General features: G+C 59.3%; 2 protein-coding genes across 4 annotated transcripts; both read right to left on the reverse strand.

The window, feature by feature from the left end:
- Positions 1 to 5,191: 5,191 nt before the first annotated feature.
- On the reverse strand, positions 5,192 to 13,205 carry MCRIP1 (MAPK regulated corepressor interacting protein 1). Of its 3 annotated transcripts, XM_082678164.1 has the most exons (6): positions 12,797 to 13,070; positions 12,665 to 12,692; positions 7,183 to 7,238; positions 6,985 to 7,103; positions 6,251 to 6,352; positions 5,192 to 6,056 (listed from the first exon to the last, which is right to left on the reverse strand). In XM_082678164.1, exons 3-6 carry the CDS (start codon positions 7,188 to 7,190, stop codon positions 5,992 to 5,994), a joined length of 294 nt encoding a protein of 97 aa, XP_082534290.1. In that variant the 5' UTR covers positions 7,191 to 7,238; positions 12,665 to 12,692; positions 12,797 to 13,070; the 3' UTR covers positions 5,192 to 5,991. The 3 variants fall into 3 exon arrangements, with proteins under 3 accessions (XP_082534290.1, XP_082534289.1, XP_082534288.1); XM_082678163.1 differs by lacking the exons at positions 12,665 to 12,692; positions 12,797 to 13,070 and adding an exon at positions 13,169 to 13,205; XM_082678162.1 differs by lacking the exon at positions 12,665 to 12,692.
- Positions 13,206 to 13,623: 418 nt separating this feature from the next.
- On the reverse strand, positions 13,624 to 14,809 carry PPP1R27 (protein phosphatase 1 regulatory subunit 27). The gene is made up of 3 exons (XM_082678160.1): positions 14,478 to 14,809; positions 14,248 to 14,398; positions 13,624 to 13,963 (listed from the first exon to the last, which is right to left on the reverse strand). Exons 1-3 carry the CDS (start codon positions 14,665 to 14,667, stop codon positions 13,840 to 13,842), a joined length of 465 nt encoding a protein of 154 aa, XP_082534286.1. The 5' UTR covers positions 14,668 to 14,809; the 3' UTR covers positions 13,624 to 13,839.
- Positions 14,810 to 18,062: the final 3,253 nt, after the last annotated feature.

The following is an 18,062-nucleotide window of genomic DNA, read 5'->3' on the forward strand; positions in this document are numbered from 1 at the left end:
GCCAGCTGGGCCCAGGGCCTCCCCGTGAGAAGGGAGCAGCCGTGGACGGCCCGTGCTGGCTTGCTCCTTCTAGACTTCTCCTTGTTGCCCCATCATACAGGTGAATTGGAGCTGGAATCCCTGAGGGTGTGTGTGAGTGGTGGCTGGTGGTGCCCCACCAGCACGTGCCATCCCCAGCCCTCGCGCCAGGGTTGGGGGGGGTGGCTCACCCCCACCCCGGGCCAGAGTGGATGGGCCCCACTCAGTCTTGGCCCCTCAACCCCCGGAGTGTCACCATTCGCCCGCAGAGGGGCATGAAGGGCGTCAATGGCCGAGGGAAGCCACCGACATCACAGTCCTTCTACCAACCCCACATGAACATCCCTGGCTCCCTGCTAGAGCCGAAGCCGGGGCTGGACTCAGGCCCAGCAAGGGCATCACTGGATAATCCAGAACTAGATAATCCAGAACTGGATGTCCTCTACTGGCCTCTGCTTCATCCCAACTCTAGCCACCCCAGCAATCCGCAGCCCATGTAGCCGACTGAAGCGGGGAGAGATGGACCCCCAAAATCGAGACCGTCCAAGTGCAGGCGCAGCACGGTTTTCCAAAGACTGCGGCACAGCCCAACATAGCCACTTCACAGAGAATCACTGCAGTCCTTGCTGCTCCAAGCGCATGCGGAAGGGCAGCTGTGTGCGAGGGTGCTGCCCATTGCCTGGTGGGTGGGCACCCTGCTTGGCAGTCAATGAGGGCTGGCACTCATGCAGGAAGAGCCAGGTGGTGCGCCCTGAGTCCAAGCTGCCCCCCGGGGCGCGGTGCATCTGATGCAGAGGGTGGAGACAAGTGCAGGAGCAGTGCGAGGACTGTAGTCACCCTCAAGAGCGCCCCTTGTGTCCGGTGCCATGATGCCTGGTGGGGGGTATGCGTGGAAGGGGCTAGGAGCAGGGGCACTGTCAAAAGAGGAAGGGGCCACAGAAGCCAAGAGCACAAGCCAAATGGGCCAGCCAGGCGGCCCTTCTCCTAGGAGCTGGTGGGGGGTGACTGCCGGGACCCGGGGGAGGGGGTGTCCACAGTCCCTGCCCAGCCACGTGGGCTGGAGCTGCTTAGGCAGAGCTGAGCTAATTGCAGCAAATGAAAGGACAGGAGGCCTCTCAGGAAAGGTAAATAGAATTACTCACCTGCCAGGCACTGGGGCCCTCCTGAGGGGGCCCTCACCTCGTGCCACCGGATATAGCAGGGAGGGAGAGGCAGGAGGTGAGTTAAGGTAGATTGGGCTCTCCTGCGGCCCAGGTGGGATGCGATGTTACTATGATCGGTGGGGACTGCAGGGCAGGAAGGTAGTGTGGCTGGCTGCACCTTTGAGGACCTGAGACCCCTGACCTTGAGGCTTCAGGTCATTTCTCATCCCAGGCCCCCCAGGCTCCCTAGGCCCTAGTGCTCCTTTGAGCCCCTGGCCACAGGGGCACCCCTGCCAGCCCTCCATGCCCATAAGCCTAGCACAGGGAGGGCACAAGTTCTCCTTCACGCCAGCTGAGCTCAGGGTTGGTGACTGCCCTGCGGGTGTGCCGCTCACCTAGGGGCCTCCTGACAGCCCTCCCCATCCTGACTCCCTCTGCCCTTGTCCTCCTTCACCCTGTCCCTGTCCCCAAGGGAACTGGAGCAGGCCGGTGGAGTCAGGAGTGGAGGTGGAGGCCTGGAAGGGGCTGGGCTCATCCAGCCAATAAACATTGGCTCTGACCAGGCCGTCCTGCAGGTGGGATGGTGGGGGAACCTGACTTTCTAACGCAGGGCCCAGCACCCACACAGCATCACCCTCCATTCAGGAAGACAAACACTCCAGGCCCTCTGCCCCTTCCCCATCTCTACTTCCCTTCCCATCTCCACCCCAGTCCAAATCTCAGGCACTTCCCCTAAAAGAATGCATGGGAACCACCCAGCACGTACGTGTGTGTGCGTGCGTGTGTGTGTGTGTGTGTGTGTCCACATGCATGCTACTAAAATGAGTGTGGAGACCAAGAAAGAGGAAAACATGGACTACAATAAACACTGATCAAACCTAGGAGAGTTGAGGGGCATCCCCAGGATGGCAGCTGTGTGCCAGGCAGAGCGGGTCACTGGGGGGAAGGAGCCTCAAGCAGGGCGAAAGTACAGGAGAGACGCCCTCAAGTGGATCAAAGTGACTGAACACACTGAGAGGAGACTTAGATGACCTGGTGGAGAGTTCAGGACTTAGTACATAGACAACTGAGCAAATGAAAAAAGAAGGCAATTAATAACTTCAAGGAAAACAAAAAGTTGGGCAGAAAAAAACCCCCCACAATTTACCACAAGGCTCATCTCTAAATACACAGATATCATAATGTAAATACTCAACACTGATGTAACCAAAGTTATGAGGGAAAGATCTAGGGAGGATAGCAGATGGTAAGCACGTGTGTAGTGGGAGTGGGGGACGGAATGAAATGGGAAAACCAAGAAGTAACGCTTCACGTATGCTATTTAGACATAGAAATACAAACCAAAGAATCAGCAGGAAAGTTGAAAATGGTTGGCTCTAGGTGAGAGGGTGGGAGGAGAAGTCTGAGGGCTGCAACTAGCCGAACTCTGACTGCCTCGGCCTCCTCCTGGACTCTATGGCAGCCTTCAGCCCCAGGTCCTCCCCCACCTGCCCTTTCTCTGACCTTGCTCTCTACTGCTCTCAGTCCCTGGTCCTGCTTCCTCCTCCTCTCCCTGAGTGCAGTGCCCAGGGATCAGGTCCCATCCTCCTCCCTTCTTTATCAACCTTAAAAAAAACATCAATATTCAAATTACTCCCAAACTATATCTCCAACCTCTGTGGCCCTCCCAAATCCACTCTAGACTCAGCTTCCCTCTTGGCACCTCCACTCAGACATCCAATGGCAACTTAAATTGCACAGTCCATATCGAACTCCTTACCTGCCCCCTCACCCAGCTTCTTCCTCCCACGATTCACTTGAGGTAGCCCCCCTGACAGGTCTCCCCGCTTCTACCCTGAACCTGCAGCCTATTCTCAACACAGCAACCAGCGCGATCCCTTTACATCCAAAGTTTCCTCCAATGAATCCCATCAAGCATCCACCTCTCACCTCAGTTTACAGAAATGCAGGCGACAAAGGAGTCTGTTAACACTACAAAGATGCAACCAGTGAAAACCAGAGTTTGGGAAACTCCAACATCAAGTATCCAGCAGGTCTTCAATCATAAACGGAGGGGAAATGTGGGAGGAGGCACTGTGACTAAGAAAGACTTACGGGACGCATCAAGCAGATTCAGCCGATGCACTTGGCCTTTCTATTCTGAGTCTATAACCCATGTGGAATATATTATTTTAGACACTAGGGGACTATGGACTGGGTGTTAGATGACATTAGGGAATTGCTGTTCATGCTCAATTTACATGAACGTGCTCAGGGTACATGCTCAGGAAGTACTTACTAAATTCAGATTTTGATAACAGTAAAAGCTTAAAAATCAGATTAAGGCCAGTCTCCTACAAGAGGTCACCATTTCCTCATATGTAAGATCAGGGTAATAAAATCCACCCTCCGCCCCCCGAGTTGTCAGCACTGAATGAAAGCAGACAGTGATATGAGCACCACCAAGGGTAGAACATGATGGAGGACTGGGCACCCCTGTTCCACCAGGATGCTCCCCTCGTCTCCTCTACCCTCACTGTCTGAGGCGGGGAGAGGTGTCTCCAGCCACTCATGGTCAGCCAGGCAGCCCACTGTGCTGGTGAGGGTTACGTCTCCAGTGCCCCCAACCGAGTTCCTCACCCCCCACCCCAGCACAGCCTGTTAACCACATTCCCACCTCCAAGGTGTGCTCGGCAAAGACTCCAGGTCCAGGGCCTCTATTTCAGATAATCTAAGTTGGTGGGGAAAGCGGGAATGAAAAGGCCTTGCGGGGTATCCCATGGGCCCACCCACACAGGGGCAAGGTACCACTGCTAGCAGGAGGGTGGCTGTGGGCAGGGGAGACCCAGATGCTGGGGCCTGGTGTGGCCCCATTCCCACCTTCCAGCCCCACAGGAGGGAGGAATGACCTAGAGAGGGCTGGGAGCAAAGTTAAGTCAATTTTTAACCAACGCAGCAAGATATTAGACATTCCCCGGTGTGCTGCCAGGGGGCTCCAGCACCCCTTCGGAGAGAGGCCTTTGAACCACCACAGCCCATACTCTCACTTCACATGGGGAAACTGAGGTGGGACAGGAGAGTGACGTGCCCCAGGGCTCACAGCAAGGCCATGACTGCGGTCGCCAGAATGCAGATGCCCAGCCCCGCTGAAGCCTGGTGGCTGAGTGCCCCGTCAAGTGCATCCACCAGGTGACTAATAGCGGCAGCAAGCACTAGCACTGGGCAGCCGCCCAGCAGGCAGGTGCTGAGCTCCACCTGAGGAAACTGATGCTTGGAGACTCAGCAAATTGCTCAATGCCACAAGCGCAGCAGTGGCCTGGCTGGACATCACCCCATCCTTAGTGGTCTAGGACACGCTGGGTGGAGGGCATGTGTGCCTGTGTGCCCACTCAGCCTCTGGCCACAGGTCCCTGCACCCCAGGCAGGCCACACCCACCCCCTTCCAGCCACAGAGGGGGGCTGCTTGGGTGACCCAGCCCAGCAGGCACGCAAACCCTTGGCAGGATGCCCCACAGGTCCCTGGGGAGCAAACAGGCCTGTGTGGTTACAGGAACTTGGCTCAGGGCCTGGCACCAGCCAGCACCCACTGGCAGCAAGCCATGGCTGCTGCTTATTCCATGAACCATCCTTCCTGCACCCCCATCCCTGGGGAATTCCCCCCAGGAAAAGACACCTCCCAGAGCCACCTGTGGGGCTGCTGGAGCCCCAGAATACTCTAACAGGAAAGGGTGTTCCCAAAATAAATTCCGGTTTGGCCTGTCTGCCAGGGCTATGTCCAGGTTTGAAGGTTGAGTGCACTTGGGGTGCTCTGAGCCCTGCAGCCACTCCTCCATCCGGACAGCAGAGGAGCCGCTCCCCAAGGACCCAGTGTCGCAGAGGGATGTGGGATGTGTTACCTTCCAGGGCCCCCACCTCCACCTCCCACTGCCCCCCAGGAGGCCCAAGGCCCCTGGTGGAGCCCAGGGATCAGACGGAACTTCTGGGCCTGGACCATGACCCTGGATTTCCAGCCCTGTGTGGGCAGCCGAGACAGGGGCCTCACAGACCAAGTGGCCAAGCCAATGCCACCCCGCCTTTATTCACTCGTCCTCAGGTTCCAGTCAGACACTTGGATTTGGAGGGCACAGGAAGACCCTCCCAACTCACCACACAGGGCAGGACCCACTGGGCAGCCTCACCAGCTCAGGCCAGCCCCATGCCCCTTCCCAAGGCGACCCCTTGGAGCGGGCGCCCAGCGGTGTCCCAGGCCCAGGCAGCTGGTGCCGTCCTGAAGCTGACACAGGGAAGGAAGGGGCCAAGCTGGAGAGTGGGGCGAGGGGTCAGACACCCCGTGTCCAGGCCAGAGACGCAGCAGGGGCCAATGGGGGACCCATGCTGGGCATGGGTGTGATCACACTTGTCCTGCCTCCTGGCCACCTCAGGAGCTAACCCAGCCCAATCCCACCAGCACAAGAGACAACAAAGGCCCCCTCGTCTCCCTCCTGATCCTGGAAGTGGCCAGGGGTAGGGGGGTGGGGGCAGGGGAAGGTGAAGGGAGTCAGGGTCAAGGCCCTGGGGGGCAGGCACGGCCAGGCAGCTCAAAAGAGCCACCTAGGCCCACGGGAGGGCAGGGGCTGGCAGGGCCCAAGCCCTCCTAGTGTTGGGTAGCTTGAGATCCCCCAAGAGGAAAGGAGGGGGCTCAGGGAGGAGGGGCAGGCCTCGGCCATCAATCATGTCCTGGTCCTGGGGTTTTCAGACCACTAGGAGCAAGGCCCCCTCCCCCTCCCAGAAGGTGGGCCCACAGGAGAGGAGGAGGCCAGCAGCAGACTGCACCCAGATCTCCCAGAGGCCAGGGGAGGGGCACCGGCGCGCCTTAGGACTTCTTGGCGTCCTGCGTGTTCCGGCGTTTCAGGTCGCTCAGGTCGATGGGCTTGAAGGCTGCCAGGGGACAGAGCGGTCAGCGGTGGGCGCAGGTGGAGAGGCAGGGTCTGTCCCTCGTCCTGCCCGTCTCTGAAAGCCCTGGGACCCAGCCCACCCTGCCAGGCTGTCTTGGAAGCAGGAAGCAGGTGGGCCTTCCTGCCCCCAGCTCAACCCCCTGGCCGGCCCCTCCCTCCCAGGCCAGCCCCACTCACTCTTCAGGCTGGGGTTAGGGACCTTCTCCACATACTCCTCCACCAGGCCCCGCTCGCTGCCCGACATCTGGCTGCGCAGGTCCCGCTCCACGCCCTGCCAGGCTGCAGGAAGCAGGGGTGGTCAGGGGCTCTAGACCCCCAGGCCTGCAGCATCAGGCAGTCCGGCCCAGTCAGTGTCCAAGCTGGAGGACACCCTCTCCTGACCTTCCCCCCCCAATCAGAGTGGCCCCGCAGGCCCCCTGCCCCCAATTCCCGCTTCACAGCTTTTGGTCCCCTGGCCTAGCCTGCTCTTGACTTGAAGTTGTCCCCAACACATCCCCATTCCCTCGGGGAGCCCTGCCCAGACCATGCCCCTTTCAGCCTCATGGTACCATGACCAGAGCTGCAGTCACAGTGGCATATGAGACTCATTGGGGTACAGCACTTCCTCCAGGCAGGCCCCCCATCTTTCCCGCCTCCTCCATCCCCCTCCTCCTGGCACAAATGTTGTGCACACATGCTCACACACCCCAGCCACACCACTTCCAGGATGCCCCAGGTTTCCCAGGGTGTGCTGTCTTCCACGGCCCCCCTCTCCCCAAGCAAACACCACTGGCTCCAAATACTGCCTCTTCTGGGCTGCTCCCTGTCAGGAACACCATAGCGCTGACCACCTCCCGTGACCAGAGCTGGGTACCCCCACCTGCCTGGGGCAGGAGGGGCTCAGGGGGCCTGGCTGGGGGCACCCCGTGTACCTTCATAAATGAAGCGCACATTCTCCTCGTGGGCCGGGGTGAAGATCTCACTGCTGTTGGGGGGAGAGCGGGGGCTACTGTTCCTCTTGCCGTTGTAGACGACTCTGGAGACAGGGGAACTGGGGGAGCCCGGCCAGTGAGGAGGGGCTGGGGGCAGGCCCCTCCCACCTGGAGGCCACTCCACTGCCCAAGACCCACCTGGTCATCGCTGGGGCGTCTGGTCCTCGCACTCCGCTGCCGGATCCCCTCGGCCTCTGGAAGGGAAGCCCACGACACAGGAATGGGACGGAGACCACCCTCTCCAGAAGGGCTCCAGAGATTGGAAGGGCGTGGGGTGCATCTGCCTCTTCCCCTTAGCTGTGGCCTCCCCACCTTCCAGGAGACAGGGTCTAGCCACAATCCAGCTGGCTAAGGGTGCGGCAGGGTCAGCCAGATGGGGCTGGGCCGGCGACATGCATGAGTCAGAGCAGCATGAGCTCCGAGTGGCCCCGGCACTTGGACCACTGCTGCCTGGGAGCACCTTCCCCAGAGTCAGGCAGCTCTGTTGACATTTCCAGTTCAAGTCTCAGAACACCACTGCCGGCAGAGCGTGGGTCTGTGGGGAAGGCCTGCGGTCGTCCCAGTGCCCTCACTGCCTGCAGGGCCTAGTGTGTCATTTCTGCTGAGCCTCAGTTTCTCATCTGTAAAATGGGGATGTGCTTCCCAATGGTGAGAAGCCCAGCAGAGCCTGCCCAGCTTCCTGGTCCCCGGGGTGTGACAGAAGGGCTGGGGGAGGGCTGTGAGCCTGGAGGAAGTCGCCAGGCCCAACCTAGTGACCGAGACTCTGGGGTGTGTGCTGTTTACAGCCTCTCTCTCAGCCCAGGGGACTATACAGCCCTGGATGGGGGTCTATTTTTAGGCTCACTCTCAAACTGGCCAGTTGGACAATGTGCTCTCTCTGGCTGAGGACACACACCGCAGGTTGAGGAAGCTGGCTGCACAGGGTCAGTCCCAGGCCTGGCCTTGCCCCAGAGCAGGGCAACCCCAGATGCTGGGGGTGTGGGGGGGAAGCCTGGGAAGGGCCTTTGAGCACAAGTGCCTCTCCCACACACCCCTGGAGCTGAGGGGCCCCAGAATGCTTAGAGCATGTAGCCACAGCCCCTCCTGAAGGGCCAGGAGGATGAGACACGGTGGGTACTTCTTCTCTGGCTCCCTTGGCCTTTAAACACCCGCACAGGGGAACTTCCCTAGCAGTCCAGTGGTTAAGACACCGTGCTTCCATTGCAGGGGCCTCGGGTTCAATTCCTGGTCGGGGAACTAAGATCACACATGCCACACAGTGCAGACGGGAAAAAAAAAACAACACCTGCACAGGTAAACACAGCCCACAGGTTGAGGCAACAACAACAACAAAAAAGCATAAAGCCAGTTTCCTGGGGCGGCACGTGGAACCCTGTGCCGTCCCAGGGGAGAGGCCCAGCTCCTCACAAAGTGACTTCTTTCCTGGACTCGGGGGATCTCACTGCCCATGGTTCTCCTGCCCAGGCGCCAGCCCCACGAACACCAGAGCACAGAGGGAAAGCCCTCTCTGGCCTGAGGGTGCCGTGGGGACACTCAAAGGGCTCAAGAACACTCAAGTCCCAGGGGGCTGTCGGCAGCAGGGTGAGGTGGGAGGCTCCAATTTCGCAACAGAAGGGAGGTGCCTGGAGGACCAGCCAGCCCCTGACCACTCTAGGCTGGCCCCTCCTGCCCAGGCCCCCTCAGCCCTCCTGCAGTCTGTCCTCTCGGACCTGAGTGGCCACTTCTTCAGGGTACCTGCCTTCCCAGCCTTGCCCATCCCTGGGGCCTCTCCTTCCAGGGCAGCCTTGGCCTCTTCTGGTCACAGCCTCTGGGGGCTGCCTAGCCTTTATGGGCACATGCCTTTGGCCTAGGGCCCCCTGCTCAGTCTCAGGCCCGACTCAGGTGCCAGATCCTCACAGCTCCCGTCGCCCTGCCTGCACACATGCACGTGAACACGTGGCTCTGGGGTTCTCTGGGCACCTACCTGCTCCCCTTGGTCACTGAAGTCCCGAGGCCTGTGCCCCGGACCCCTGGAGCATTCAGTCTCCACAGTGGGCACCCACCCCTCGCTCCCCCCAGTGGCTGGGCTTCCCAACCAGAGGCTAGTGTCCCCCATAAACCACGGAGCTGTGCACCTGTCACTGGGCACCTGCCCATACAGATGTGCTACTTGAGTTACAAGGTTTCTGGTGCCCTGGACAGAGTGGCCGGGAAACACCTCGGCCAGGTGCTGGACACCCTCTCACGTCCTTGGGACTTGAAGGACGAGTAAAATGACTCTTTAAAAAGGAGTCACCGTCTGCCTCTTCTCAATGGGGAAGGTCACACCTAACCAGGTCCATCTTTAATGGCCTGTGTCCTACCAGCTGGCCTTCCTAGATGTGAGGAACCTCTGAGTCCTCCGTCTTCTCCCAGCAGCTCAGCCTCCCTCCAGGGGCCTTTCTCCTCAGAAACTTGTGCTGGCCCTGCCCCACTGAGATCCTGCCACCTGGCGGGACGCAGAGACACCAAGGCTTCTCCTGAGTGTACCAGCAGCTTCCCGAGAGGCCAGTTCCCTGCTGCTCCCCTGAAGACAGAGGGACAGTGAGCTGCACTCGCTCACCTTCATCACCTCCTGGGGCTCCTCCAGGGAGCTGGGCCCCCATGCTGACCCCAAAGGAAATTTCCATGAAAACCCTAACAAATATGCACACCCCATGACAGCTATTCCAGTCCTAGGTGCGTATCCAAGGGAAAGGGCCACGTGGCCACTGAGAGGTGCACCGAGGTGACCAGAGAAGCGGTACTTGTCAGCGCCCAGAGGGTAGAGCCACTGAAAGGGACCAATATACATGGGGCCTGTTTCCACTACAGAAGGTGACAGCCGCGAGCACGAGCCACAGCAACAGTGGGCAAATCATACCACTGATGTTAAAGACAGAAGCCTGGGGACACACGGCTGCTCCAGCAGAGAGGGCCGAGGGCCACAAAGGCATGGATGGGGGAGGGAGAACAAGGTCAGGGAAGAGATGACCAAAGGGGCAGCTGGACTCAAGGCTAAGACCTGGACGAAGAGGTGACCGCTGGACCAGCATGACAAAATCTCCATCGACCTAGCACAAAGGGTCTCAGTAGAGCGAGGGGAGGAAGTGGGACCATCAGCCACGACTGCCTGTCCCTGGCTGCGAAGGGAGGTGCGAGGCCTGGGCTGACAGTGGCACGTGGGGTGAAGTGGAGGGAAACCCAAGCACGTTTACTGCCCAGGGAAAGTGCTGAGCAGGGCCACTACAGAGGCCGGTGTGGAGGGGCCAGGTGAATGGCATGCCTGGAAAAGTGCCAGGGACACGTAAAAAGGCCCAGCAGGTCACAAGAGTCCCACTGAGGTTGGAGCCTCAAGTCCATCTGGCCAGCAGGGAGGGAGCATCCACTTCCGCAAACATCTCCCTCCCTTTGTTTTCTTTCCGACTTTTGCTCACAGTGATTATCAGGCACAATTATTTCCTCAAGACTGGAGCTCAAAACCTCATCACATTTCCTATATCCCATCAACTCTGAAAAACTTTTTTCCTATTTTAATAGCTTTGAAATTGGGCTGCATCTGGCATTCGCCAGCACAAAGGTTAGCAGCATTTTTCCATTCTCAGCGGACCACGGAGACCCAGCTCACACCACTGAGGTCTTAGATCTGATTATGCAATGAGTCTCCCCTCGGCCCACAGATCTCAAGCCTCCACGCATGTGCTCTTCAGTTACTTCTTCCCATTCCCACCCATCCCTGGTCCAACATCCACTGCTCACCCTCCAACCCGTGTCAGGACAGTATCTTGCACTATTCTCCTCCATCCCCGGTACACGTCACGCCAGCACGATCTTCCCAAGACCCACCCTGCCAAGTCACTCCCCACCGGGACACTAGCAGGGTCTTCTACTGCCATCAAGCCCTCAGTCTGGCCACAATCTATCTCATCAGGTGTCACCAGCTACTGGGCCCACCCCTCAAACACAGTCTGTGCCTCAGAGCCACCTCTGCTGCTGCCAGCGCCACGGAGAACCATACACTGCCCCCGAGTGTGCTCTGCAGGCCTTGACTGTTGTCCACGGCCGACTAGCCCATAGCAGCCAGCGGGCTGCATGCTCGGCACCTGGCAGGGTCCAGAGCCACTCTGTGAGTGGCGGTCATCCATCCCTGCTCTGTTGCCCCTGGTCAAGTCTCTTCCCTCTATGGGCCTCAGAATCCCCATCTGAGCCAAAACATTCCCCAAGAATGTTCACCAGGCCTTCCTGCTCAACAGGGACCCAAGTATAGCCACATGAAGCCACCATCTCAAACAAGGTCTCCGTGGCTGCTTATCCAATATGATGGTGGACAGGGCAATCACAGAAGGAATGTATTGTCCAGCTGGGCACTCCTGAGAGTAAAAGGGCTGCTGTTGATTACGAACCGTGAGCCAGGATAGCCCTGGGCAAACTGAATGCAGAGACAGCCCACTCAGGCATGGTGGAGACCCACAAACGTAGAGTACACTGTGAAGGGGCAGCAGCGCTGCCGGCCACGGTAAACATTTGCCATGGGCCGATTGTAGGGTGGCCACTGCGCTGAGCCAGGTAGGACCCCGATAACCCCCATTTTGGAGGCCTGACAGCTGAAGCAACCTTCCACCCAGCAGAATGGGGTCTGGACCACAGGGGCCTCCCAACCTCTGGGCCTCCAGGGCCACAGCAGTCAGGGCTAGGTCAAGATGGCTCAGCTGGCTTGAGCACCTGAGAGCCTGCCCCCACCCCTGCCTGTACTCCTGGCAGGTTCCTGACCCCTGGCACTGATGTGGTTCTGCTCAGAGACAGGGAGGGAGTCCTCCTGGATGGATCTATGTAGCACCTTGCTCTTCCATGGGAACAAAGGGCTTCAGAGACCTCCTGGGAGGAGGCATGGGGGGAGGGGGCGCCAAAGCCCAGTCTCCAGGCCCCCAGCCTTTAACTCTTTCCCCACACACAGCCATCTGCCTAAGGACTGGGCGAGATGACACTCTGTGGTCTGGGAAAGTGACAGTGGATATTCTGGAGTTAGAATCAATGACGCAATTGCAGCCACTCTGTGTTCCTTTAGAATTTTTGATAGGTACTCAAATTTTCTTAGACTCCACTTCTCCTTCAATATTCGGTGTTTTGGGGGCTCTCAACAGCCCAGTTTCTACCAATGAGACTTCTAGAAAACGATCTATCACCCAAGCAAGTGCCAGCAGGACACTGTCGTATTAGATGCCAGATGGGCCTGGCAGCCTCTTGAAGTCCCCCAGGCAAAGCCTCTAAGCACTGCACCACCCCTCCCCCACTTTCCTGGGTGTCAACAGCAGCTCCCCTCCCGAGCAACAAACCCCAGTGTGTGCACCCCCTCCCTCCTCACGTGGAAATCTCGCTAGCCCTTCCACTCACCCCAAATCAAGCCTCCTCCTTCAGGACTCAGCTCCTGCCCCCTTCCCTCCCCACCTGCACTCCTCTCTAAAAGCTCTGGACACTCCCCACTGACATCTCAGGGCCTTTGCTCAAAATGTCCTGTCTACCCAAAACTATCGCGCTGGTCCCTGGGGGCCCGGCTAACGACCACCTTCTCTGGGAACTCTCCCTGGGACAGGTCAGGGACATGACTTGTGCGCCTCCACGTTACCTGAAGTTTCTCACAACCTGGGCTGCTTCTGTAATTGGAAATCTGATGTCTGCGGCCTCCCCGCTGCGGCTCCCGCCCACCCCGGCAGCCCCCGGGGCCCGGTGAGCTCCCCGACGGCGGGCAGCCTCTTACCCGCTTCCCACCCCGCACCCGGCACCGCCCCGCCTGGCTCAGAGGCCAGGAGCTTGGGACAGGCTGGACGGCGGCGGAAGGCGAACCGCGGGAACCCGGCCGGCCGCGCTCAAGGGTCAGGAAGCATCATCAGGGCTGCTCCCCGGACGACTGGGCGGCTGCAGCTTCAGGGGCGGAAAAGGGCGGCCCGCTGCCCCTTCTGAGCCCCGTGCCCAGCGGGCCCTCCCCGCCCCGCCGCGCCCCTCCCTATCCTCCGCCACGGCGGGCCGGGCGCCCCACGACCCCGCCCGGGGCCCTCCCCTCGCGGCCGCCGCGCCAGGGCGGGTCCCGGCCGCGCCCGCCCCGCCCCCGCCCCCGCCGCCACCGCCTCACCTCGCCCTCTCGGCCGCCGCTACAGCTGCCAGGGACCCGGCCGGAAGTGACGCGCACCGACGCGCACGCGCACGCGCGAGGGCGCCGGCCACGTGACCGCCGGCGTGCAGGGTAGGGGCGGAGGCTGAGGCTGGGGCTGAGGGTCTGGTGTCCGTGGGGTTTGTGGAGTTGGTGGCCGCGGGGGACGGGGGATGGACGGGCTCTCGAGGCAGCGGGGTTCTGGGGGGTCCGGGCCGGCGGGGTCGGGGTCCTGGGACAGGGCCGGGGGGCAGCGGGGTCGACGAACTGCAGGGACTGGCGGTCGGGAGCCGCGGGGCTCTGGCTCCTTGCTCCGGCGCTGCCGGACCCCTAGACCAGAGTGGAGGGCGGGGTCCGCTGACCACAGGAGCAGCCGGAGCCGAAGGACTGGGACGGACCGGTCCCCAGTAATCAGGCCATCACCACGGGCTTGGGAATCAGGTTTATTGAAAAAGTAGAAAGTGTCGCAATAAAAAATTCACCTGGAGGAAAAGCCAGGCCGGGGTCGGGGGGCGAGGGTTGTGCCCAAGTATGGGGTCCTGGCCAGCCTGGGCGGCCCCCAGCCCGGCTGGTGGGGCACTCCTGGCACTTGGGGGAGGTGGGCACCTGACGTCTCCAGGGAAGGCTAGAGCCCTAGGAGGGCGGGGCTGGGCTCAGTCCATCTTAGTCCCTTTGAATAACTCCACCAAGTCCTTGAAGTCAGGGTCAATGAGGTCCGAGGGCAGATCACCATCGTCGTTGGCTGCTTCTCTGTCTGCCCCCAGGGAAATGAGGTACCTGGGTGCAAAGGGCATCCCTGGTTGAGGAAGGGAGGTGACCTGCAGGATGCTCACCCCTGCCCCAGGGTAGCAGGCTGGAGTTCTGAGGTCCACCTGTTTTTTATTCTTCCAGGTGAGGTGAGGAGGAAGAAACCAGACCCTTTGGAAACTACGGCTGACTTTTGCAGTTTTCTCTTGGGAGGGCAACAGGGCAGAAATGAGATTCCAGAAGCCCTTAGGGTTCTTAGCTACATCAGCAGGGCTACCTTTTGGGGGACCACATCCTGGAAGCCACCTTCTCACCTGGCTATGTCAGGGTACCCATCGCTGCAAGCGATGTGCAGGGGTGTCCAGCCTGTCTCATCTCGCTGATGAATGTCCGCCCCGTATTTGACTAGCAGCTTCACGCACTCCAGGTTTCCAGAAAGCACTGCTTCGTGAAGGGCAGCCAGACCTGAACAGGACAGGAGGGGTCAAGGCTCAGGCCTTCCCCTGCCGCCCCACAGACCCTCACTGGCCCCACAGGCACTCACCTGAGGGGTGGATGGTGTCCAGGGCGACTTTCCGAGCCCGGATGAAGCGCCCCACCTGCTCCAGGTCGCCCTGGCGGATGTGGTCCAAGAACAGGACATCGTTAGGGAAGCGCACACTGCGTTCAGCCAGTAGCCTCCGGCGCCGCTGCCTCGGGCTGTAGCGGGCATAGCGGACTGTTCTGCTGGGCATCCTGGCAGCTATGGTGTGGGCCACCCCTGTGGGGACCCTACTGCTTGGGGGAGGAAGGTGCCCAGACCAGAGTGGCGTGCAGGCTCTTCCGGCCGATGATGATCTCCAGCACAGCCACCTCAGTGCTCTCCGTGCTCCCGCTGGCCAGGGCACCTCCTGCTTATATAGGGCCCGCAGAGCTATATAAAGCTGCGCAGTCATGCTTACACCCCAGGGGCTGAAACTGAGCCGCTCCAGCCGTGCCCTCAGGATCATGTTTAGTGGTTCATCTTTCAACCCACCTGTCACTGTTCCTGGCCAAAGGGGTCAGATCCTTCCTGGCCACGCTCCCTGCCCCTCAGCTGGACCTCGAAGGTGCCTGACAGAGGGCAGGAGAGGCGCTAGAAGGGCAGGGCCCATAAGGAAGGCAAACAGGTACCAAGGTCAGGGTCTCCTACAGTCCCGGGAACTTGGGGAGAAGGGCATGATGTGTGGTGAGCACAGCTGCCTCTGCCTCCTGGGAAGGCAAGGGGGCCACCCACACCTGAGGAAGCACAGGACAGGGTCCTGCTGTGGAGAAGGCGGCCCATCCCTACTCATCTCCCTGTCACTTATCACCTTCCATCATGGCTCGTATCACTCTCAGGGCAGTTTTCCCAAAATGTGGGCTTCAGTGGCACTGCCCTGCTTGGAAATCTCCCAGATTAGAATCTAAATGCCTCAGCTCCCACTCAACCCATCCGACCTTACTTTGGGACCCCCCACCAGCCCCCTCCACCCCCAGGTCCTCATTCCCCTCCTTCCCATTCCCCTATATTCCTCCTGGTTCCAGGCTCCTGCTGCTTCCTGCCAAGAACACAGGTGCTCACACTCAACATGGTATCTAGTCTGCTACCCAAGGACCGTGACGCCATAGCTGTCACATCCTGGGCGGTGTGTGCCCTCTGCACCTGACCTAGAGCATACTTACATGTAGGAGTACAACCAGCGGAATTGTGAGATATCCCAGCAGGCTGGGCCAGCACTGGCTGCCTTCAGTGCGGCGGCCGAGGTCCGAGGTGGGGCTCAGGCTTCAGTGCGAGACAAGAGCCAATGGATGGACGCGCACAGGAGACACGCCCTGGGAGCAGAGCTGGGCCTGTGGGGTCCACACAGTCCCCGCAGCATCTGAAGCTGGCCATATTGCTCTTCCAGGGCTGCTGTAATGAAGTACCAGACTGGGGGTCTCAAACAATAGTTCTGGAGATCAAGATCAAGCTGCCGGCAGGGCTGTTTCCTTCCCAGGGAGAATCTGCTCCAGGCCCATCTCCTGGCTTCTGGTGGCAAGTCGTTGACGTTCACTGGCCTGTAGACGTATCACCCATCTCCACCTTCGTGTTCACATGGTGCTGTCCCTGAGTAGGTGTCTGTGTCCAAATTTCCCCTTTTAATAAGGAGATCAGCCATTGGATTAGGGCCCACGCTACTCTAGTATGACCTCATCTTAAGCAATCATATCTGCAACAACTCCACTTCCAAATAAGGTCACACGCTGGGGTATTGGGGGTTAACACTTCAAAACATGAATATTGGGGTGGGGTGCGGTTCAGCCCCTAACGTTGGCAAGATCTTCCGGGCAGTCACTGAAGGCCTGGATGCTGACAGAACCACAGATAGCCAGCGTTCTGTATGGGGGGGGCAGGGACTTGGGCACCGGAAGTCCTTGCATCACCAGGCTGATCTTGATCCAACAAAATCAAATCAACAAATGCATCAGCACCCTAGGTGCAAAGCCTTGGGCCAAATGCTGCTGAGGATAGGCCACTGCCCACGGTGGGCTCCCTGCCCTGACAGGGTTTGTCTGCCTGCCTTGTTGCCACTAATGTTACATGGGAAACTCCACCTGACTCAGGCCCTGCAGGGGCCCGGAGGGAGGGGTGGTTCCCGGTGTTCCTGCATTTCAGGCTCAGAGTACGATGCTGGGTGGCCCTAACTCTTGGTCACTTGGGAGGAACTGGGTACAGTTTCTTCCGGCTTGTTTACACGAAGCCCAGAGACAAAGTCCTATGCTGTACACAGAGACAGAACTTTCCTTTGATGTGAAGATTGCCTTTTCTGATGTTGTGGAAAGTTCTGTCTGCCTGCCCTGCTCAGAGGATCAAATGAAAGAACTCCGATGAAGCTGCCACCAACAGCATGTTTTTTCCCACCAGTGACAGGCCTTAGGCCAGGCAGGGCAAACCGTCAGGGTGGGTCTCTTGGCGACCCCAAGAGCGACCCTCCCGCTCTATCCTGCTAGAGGCAAGCTGAGAGAGCTCAGGATCTCGGCTTTGGGGTTTCTGTTTGGATGTCTGGATCCAAGAAGGGACAGATGCCTGAAAGTCATTCTGTTCAGGACATGGGCAGCACGTCCTCAAAGCCATGGACACGGCCTACAGCAACTCACTCAGAAGCCTTTCGGCAGAAGCCAGCCATGAGCAGTCTAACCTGCTCTTCACACAACCACACCAGCACCAAACCTGTATTTACACAGCTTTGCCCCTGAGCCTCTGCCCGTGTGAACTTCTCAAGTGACCTGGTTTGCACAACTTTCAGGTTCTGCCTTCTGGAGAACTAAAGCAAGTGAAACATTCAGGGCAAAACTCTTACTTTGAAAAGTCCAAGGAAACTCAACTAGCAAAGCTTTGCATCTAGCAGAAAACAAGCCAGGGGCCTGGAGGGGAGTCTGTGCAGGGCCCACTCAGCTGCCTCCTGGCAGGTGCAGAAGCCAGACCTCGAGGGTCCGGTACACAGGCCCAGCAGTTGCTTTTTAGTTCCAGGCCAATAGCTTCCTACCAGCTGGACAGAGGAAGAGAGAGATTGGGACACCCCAGGCTGTTAAGCCTTGACTGCCTACCCCATAGCCTGCAAAGTTACTTCGCTAATCCACCAGCGTTGCCGGGTTTGGGACTCCAACCACCATGTCCCAGCAAACCCAGACCCAGGAATGTGGTAATCAGCTGCCTGGGCAAAAGGGGAAAGGTATCGGTGACTCACTCCCCCTCCCAGGAGCACATGACGGCCCTGTTCTGGGCAGCGACACCTGGTCCCAAGCTTTCTATGCGGAGGGCCAGGCTCCACACAGCTGGTCTGCAGGGTCACCCACGCCTGTCATGGGGCATAGCCCACCCCTTGCAGCTGTGACTCCTGACAGCCCTGCTCTCAGCCCACCCTGGGTTCCCTCCTCTGGAAACCACACGCATAACCCTGGGGAACCCGCTCACGTTTAGGAGGGCAGAGCTAACATCTCCCCAGCGATCTCCCACAGAAGCTCCAAGTGCCCGAGCTCACTCTTTCACGGATACACATCTCATTGTGTCAGCACAGCCGAGGCACAACACACACAGACCCTGGAGCAGCCCTGGCACAGACCACCTGAGAACCAGGGAAGGGAGTCC

Source organism: Grampus griseus, assembly GCF_964374135.1.
Source record: "Grampus griseus genome assembly, chromosome: 20".
Classification (NCBI taxonomy): Eukaryota; Metazoa; Chordata; class Mammalia; order Artiodactyla; family Delphinidae; genus Grampus; species Grampus griseus.